At 42.3% G+C, this 6501-nt stretch overlaps 1 protein-coding gene across 1 annotated transcript; it reads left to right on the top strand.

Moving 5' to 3' along the window:
* Window positions 1-512: 512 nt before the first annotated feature.
* LOC119651475 lies at window positions 513-1404 on the top strand. The gene is made up of 2 exons (XM_038055085.1): window positions 513-670; window positions 753-1404. Exons 1-2 carry the CDS (start codon window positions 619-621, stop codon window positions 1337-1339), a joined length of 639 nt encoding a protein of 212 aa, XP_037911013.1. The 5' UTR covers window positions 513-618; the 3' UTR covers window positions 1340-1404.
* The last annotated feature ends 5097 nt before the right edge of the window (window positions 1405-6501 follow it).

Raw genomic sequence — 6501 nt, 5'->3', positions numbered from 1 at the left:
GGATACTTTGCACACGCGACCAAACATTACATTAACTCATAAATGGTATTCTATCCCTCAGTATATATCTGACTAAAACACATCGCTCTTGGTTTCAAACTCAGTAGATACCAGCATTAGTAGACAGAGCAAGATAATAGTTAAATTTAGCTGGGGACGTGCTACTTTATTCAGGACATCTGACCTCTGAGGTCAAACCACAATTCCAAATACCAAAGCAATTGAAAACTGATAATTATTTGAAGTTCTGCTGCACCTGGGGTGGTTTTATCAATGCTCTTTCTATCAGTATCAAAAGTACCAGCTTATTGCCCTGGGTGAGTTGAATAGGAAGAAGGGGAGGGGGGGGGGGGGGCTTATTAAGCTGAGGATTCTTACTTAGAAACAATAAAGATTTTTTTTAATGGATTGCACAGTTTTTTTCATTTCCTCTAAACGCAGAAACCCAACTAAGCCATAATAAAAACCGAATTCATTGGACACATACTGATGAAATTATGTGAAAGATTTATAGCTCTAGCGAAAATGATAAAAAGTTTTACGGAAAAATTATTCCTATAAATACTGCATGGCACGTTCGTTAGGGCAGTTTCAACTTCAAACGCAATCTAAGCTAATATGAAGGTGATCGTTTTAGTTTTGGCAACAGTTGCTCTTTGTGGAGCTGCCCGTAGGTTTCATATGTTAATTTTTCGCTTAAACACATCTCGCTTACGTATTTTATTGATTCATGAATATGTTTCTATTTCTAGCCCGGCAGGAAGGTCCAGGATGCCGTGCTCCAAATGGTGGCGGTCTTGTACCGGTTCTTGATGAATTCCTCGCTTTAGTGCCAGTTGAAGAAATCTTGGAAATAGCTTTGACCGCTATCACGTCCGACCCAGAAGTCCAAACGGTCATGGAATACCTTTCTTCCTCTGAATTCTACGGAATAGTTCAATCCGTTCGGTTTGCTCCCGAGTTTGACGGCTTAGTCAAATTCGCTTGTCAAGAGTTGTACTTCGATGCTATCTACTATATCAACATCGCTAACGGCATTCTCGGATTCCCAGAAATAACAAAGAAAAGTGCTCCCCGCGCTGGTGGATTTAATGCCATGCTGCAGGAAATTTTGGCCCTTATCCCACTTGATACTTTGAAATCTCTTCTTGAGGAGAAGTTAGCCAGTGACTACTATGTTCAACTGGCCTTCCAAAAGATTAATTCTGATGAATTCGGCGCCATCATTGAAGGTCTTCAAGCCAATGTTGCCTACGTCGACATGAAGGATCGTCTGCGTGGCTTGGGGGTTGATATTGACGGCATTATCGAGACTATCGGTAAAATCTTCAAACCTTAGATGCAGTAATATCTACAGTAGATGATTTTTGAAAGAGGTTCAAATAAAGATAATTTTCATTAAAATGTGTTTTTTATTTTTTTTTTTATTTTTGTAATTCCATCAATTTGTGTATGTATTTTTAAAAACCTTTCCGACATGGTCCTCTCGGAAGTTTGAAACTAAAATATTGTCAAGGAATAGAATTGGCTCGTCATGAAACAGACAGACCGTCCAACAGTTGTTAGTCATCTCCACTTCATTCAAACGACAAATGAAGGCTATGCGGAGATCGCAGGTGTCTGAATGCTCAGACAATTCCCGACCTATTCCACTCATCCATGATTTCGCGCAATCACTTACAAACTACCGTATTTTCACGACCTTGGATCTAGTCAAGGCGTAACATCAAATCTCTGTTGCCCCCGAAGACATACCGAAAACGACTATCTGCACACCTTTTGGACTCTTCGACTTTTGGCTTCTGAAACGATTCGTAGACATTCCAGAGTTTCGTTTTCTCTGTCCTAAGCACTTAAACTTCTGTTTCGTATTCATGGATGATGTTTTGGCCGCTTCTGCTCCCGAATCTAAAATTTCTTGGTCACAGGAATATCCCTGACGCAGTCCACCTAACTCAGACAAGGTTGCAGCGATTAAGAACTTTCCCCTGCCACCCACGGTGAAGGATATGCGAAGGTTCTTGGGCATGTTAAACGTCTATCCTCCTTTCTTGCTCAAGGAGGCTCATCACCAAGCGATCCTCAACACTTAATTGTCTAGCCAAAACCGAAGACCCCCGAGAGGTTGCGTAGATTACTGAGGCCGCTCAGGCATTTGAAACGGTCGAACAACATCTGTTTTTATGCTACACTGCTGGCATTTCCTTAGCGAGATTATTAGTTGTGCTCGTCGATTCCTCAGACAAAGCGGTAGGAACCGCTCTTCATTAGCAGGAGGATCAAATCTGGCAAGTTTCTTTTCGAAGCAAGTCAACACCTGTACCTCTCCATCGGACACTTCCGTTTCTCCCTTGAAAGCAGGCCGTTCACATTGTTCACGGACCATAAGCCACTCACTTTTTAACCAAAAGAACGCCAAGCAACCTCAACAATTTCGGCACTTATGCTTTTTCAGCCAGTTCAAGAAAAGACAATGTCGTAGACGTAGACTCTTAGGCCAAACAGTGCATCGCGTGCCAGAAGTGCAAAATGAACAAGCACGTAAAAAAGGAAGTAGGCGTGTTCCCTCGGTCGACTAAGCCCTTCCACATCATCCATCTCGACATAATTGGTCCTTTGTGAGTCTCGAACGGATACAAGTATTGCCTCACAATCATCGATAGGTTTACACAGTGGCCTGAAGCAATACGTGTGACTAATAATACGGCACAATTATGTGCTGAGGCCTTTTCTCAAGAGTTGATCCCGCGCTTTGGTGCACTCACAGGCTCTCATTAAGGTGGATGCTGTTCGGAAGCCGCTGCAACCGAGGGTCCTTTTAGAATTCTAGAGCGATGAGAGAACCAGTTCAAACTCGACGTTTGGGCTGGATCTAAGTGAATCTCCTTGTCAAGACTAAAGGCCTTCGATGAGCCGCGGACGCTGCAAAAAAGAGGTCCGTCAAATGTCTGGTTCGCCCAACAACCCTATTGAGAGGATCACATGGTCGGTTTGCTCGGCTGAACCCGCACGGTTTCAGCGGGGGCGAGGTGATGTCGCGGCACATCGAAGGCGCGAACCAAAAATACATTGCCGTCGTGAATTCATCTCTGCCGATGCACTAAACTGCCGCTGACACAGCTGACGGCATAACAGGAGGTCGACCGCAAGAACTTCACTAACTACCTACCCGTTACAGCGATCAGGCGCAGAAAAAGAAAACATAGAGTATACACTGTTCTATGCAGATTGGGCGATTAAAAGATAATAAGAAGAATTTTTAACCCCCTACAAAAGGATGGACGATTCCGTAGTCTACACAATGATGAAATCTATGAGCGATACCATGATCGTCAGGTTGTGGATTAAATCTGGCTCAATAGGTTACAGTGGGCAGGTCACTTAATCCATATGGATGAGGATTATCCAGCCCGGAAAGTCTACAAGGGCAATATCTATGGTAGAAAAAGAAGACGACCCTGCCTAAGATGGAGCGATGGCGTAGGTCAGGACGCCAGACAGCTTTTAGGGATATCGAATTGGTGGACCTCGGCCCAAAACCGGGATGTCTGGAGTTCCCTATTAAGGCAGGCCTAGACCGGATACCGGTTGTTCCGCCGTTGATGATGACGAAGATGAATAACAGCGAATCTTTCGTGTTAAAAAATTGGATACCCTATACCAACTGGTATTCTAGATTTTGAATTGGGTAGGACTGGTAATTCTACCCACAGAACAATTCTTACGAACGGACCCAACATCGAAAAGAGACTAACGATTTCAGTATTTTCTCACGGAAAGTGTGCCGCTGAACAGACCAAGCAACAGATCGGCGTTACAAGAGTTGTGTATGACGGGGATCCGTTTCCAGGAGAAAAGCCACTACACCATAAATTATTGCGCTATCTAGTAAACCATAGCATTGGGATAGGTTTCCTAGTCAGCCAAAAAATTAAATCTGCTTTGAGCGGCTTTGAAAACGTTAACGAACGGCTAAACACTTTGCATTTGAGAGGCGAATTTCGAGGCATACGCCTCATTAACGGTCATGTCCCTGCAGAGACAGCGTGGAAAGAGGTCCACAAATAAACCTGGGCTTCTCCAAACAACGCCACTTTTAATCAAATTGACCACGCACAAATCGAGCACGCGCCAAATGAGCCTTGAATAACTATTTAGTTCACACGGTGCTCTGGACTCAACAATACCACTTCCGATCGCCTCTCTCATTCAATTGAGAGTGAACACTGAAGCCAATCATAATAAAGTCCTCTGCAAAACCTATTAGAGAGAAATGAATGCCGCAATAACCGCTGTCTAGAGAGGTTCTGGAGATGAAACATCGACAAATGGTCTTCACAATCACATGAAGAACATTATCATTGATACGTCACGAGCATACTTGGCCCCAGTCGCAAAAAAATTGAAACGACTGATTCGGCGATGAGTGTAAGCTAGTAAGCCCCCCGTTGAGCGATGAAGCGACTTTACAGACAAACAAGTCAGGAAACTGGAAGCTCGACGCTTCAGGTATGAAAGGTTTTGTTTGTTTCGTCTTGGAGTATATTTAAGAGCAGAACTGTCCCATTTGTACGCAACTCGTTCTGTATATGCATTTAGCATGTCAGACTACTCACTTTAGTGTGAAATTCATATTTAGTACTTTGGGTTGCAGTAAATTTACACGCCAAAGTCAACTTTCAGCTACTGTAACTTTGTTAATAATAGTACGATTTTAATCAAACTTGGAGATAACATGCTTCATACCATGATCTATATTGCAAAAAAAATCTAGGATAAATTTAAGGGTGGTTCTTACTCAATTCACCCAAAAATATAGTAATATACTATTATTAACTTAATTTGAGCGGATATCGATATGGAGAGTATTTTCAGTCCTGAACACGTATAGAAGCAGCTTAATGATTCTTTTTCAGATTTTTCGGTTGGGTAGTTTCTGAGAATGGATCCCTTAGAGAAATCATCACTTTCGACTATTTTGCAAACAAAACCTTAAAAAGGAAGCCTGGAAGAACCAATTGGTCCTTTAACAGGAGAAGTACAGGGAGCAGCTTTACCAGGAGCGAGAAATTGCGTCTTCAATAATACAGTGCGCTAATGAAAACTTACTAGTAAAAATAGGCTTAGACATCCAAGTAGATGAGAAAAGCAGCGATGCTTGATAAAGTGGATTTAAGAAACTTCACCTGAATGAAGCCCAAGTCCGAGAAAAGTTGGCAAACGCGATCTAGACAATCCGACCCTACCAATGAACGAAGCAAGGCTAAAGGAGGAGAACAAGATGCAATTTTGTTGTCAGCGTTAAGTTGTAGTTGCTTCAAAGCAATAGCCGCTATCAACAAGTGTGTAAGCTTTAACTTTACATCAATTCACATGTATGGCGTGTCACCAAATTACCCTTTCCTGACACAATATCTCCTTTAAAATCTTCCAGCTGTATGGATCAAATGCAAGAACAAATTACTTGCCACATAGTTTCGCCCTCAAGAAATTTCCCATTCATTCTTTGAATTATCAAATTATGCACAGTCGAACCCAATTCACTACGGAGCTATTAACTTTCAGAGTTATTTTCTCAATGAAGGATAAATCCCATACTAATGCATCGCTTTCTGATTACCTGCTTTACCGTACTAAGGAGGGAGCTTAGCAAGCATGGATAACCATTTAGGAGAAAATTTTGAAGCTAGATGGCAATCAAACCCCAAACGAAACTGTAATACGACCCGCGCTAACGGTGGAAAAGTGCAGGAATAAATGGTGTCATGAAAGAAGGTTTACAATGATCACTGGACACGTACATTATAAGATACTATTATGCTCATGGGGCCAAATATGGGAAACCAAAAAAACAAAAAGACGATGACAAGCATCCACAAATCCAAGCTTTTCCCAAGGTGACATGAATTCACGGCCCTAGCATGGTGAACAAAGTAGTGGCACACAAACTCTGCGGAAACCGGCATGCAAGCTGGGTGAAAAAGAGCAGATGACGAGGGAGCAATAAAGCAAGCGCAGTCAGGTTCACCATCGACAGTGCGCATGCTTAAAAGCTTCCTTTAAAAGACTGCGAGGCAGAGATAAAACCTGATGCATCAATAACTCGCAGAGAAATCTTCAGATAACTTTGTGCCCCTCTAACAAAATAACTCCGAAGAAAGTGAAAGCAGCTCAGGTGATTTGACTAAGATGTGCAGGTGTGAACTCTGCTTTTGTTTCACTACAAACTTCCTGTTCAGGAGATAATGTTCTAAGAGGATATGGACAGACATATGAAAAGCTATAAGGCCATCGTGCAAATAGGTTTCAAACATTTCAACTGGTGAGGGAAGGGGGTAGTCATCAGCGAAACCATGGTTCTCAGTGGGCAGGATATTGAAGACGTAGAACAATTTGTATATCGCGGCACCAAACTTGATGCAACTCCACGCATAAAGAATGGTAGATCCTCTTTCGCTGTTTCTCTAAAATGTGGAAATAAAGTTTTCTTAACATCAACGC

The sequence above is a fragment of the Hermetia illucens genome, chromosome 3, assembly GCF_905115235.1.
Source record: "Hermetia illucens chromosome 3, iHerIll2.2.curated.20191125, whole genome shotgun sequence".
NCBI lineage: Eukaryota > Metazoa > Arthropoda > Insecta > Diptera > Stratiomyidae > Hermetia > Hermetia illucens.
This window is presented reverse-complemented; position numbering and strand designations above follow the sequence as displayed.

What these genes read in the sequence shown, in the direction of transcription:
- LOC119651475 (XM_038055085.1), top strand. Translation starts at nt 619, where the DNA reads ATGAAGGTGATCGTTTTAGTTTTGGCAACAGTTGCTCTTTGTGGAGCT. An exon ending in TGCTCTTTGTGGAGCTGCCC is followed by an intron (nt 671 to 752) that starts GTAGGTTTCATA and finishes TTCTATTTCTAG; the next exon opens with CCCGGCAGGAAGGTCCAGGA.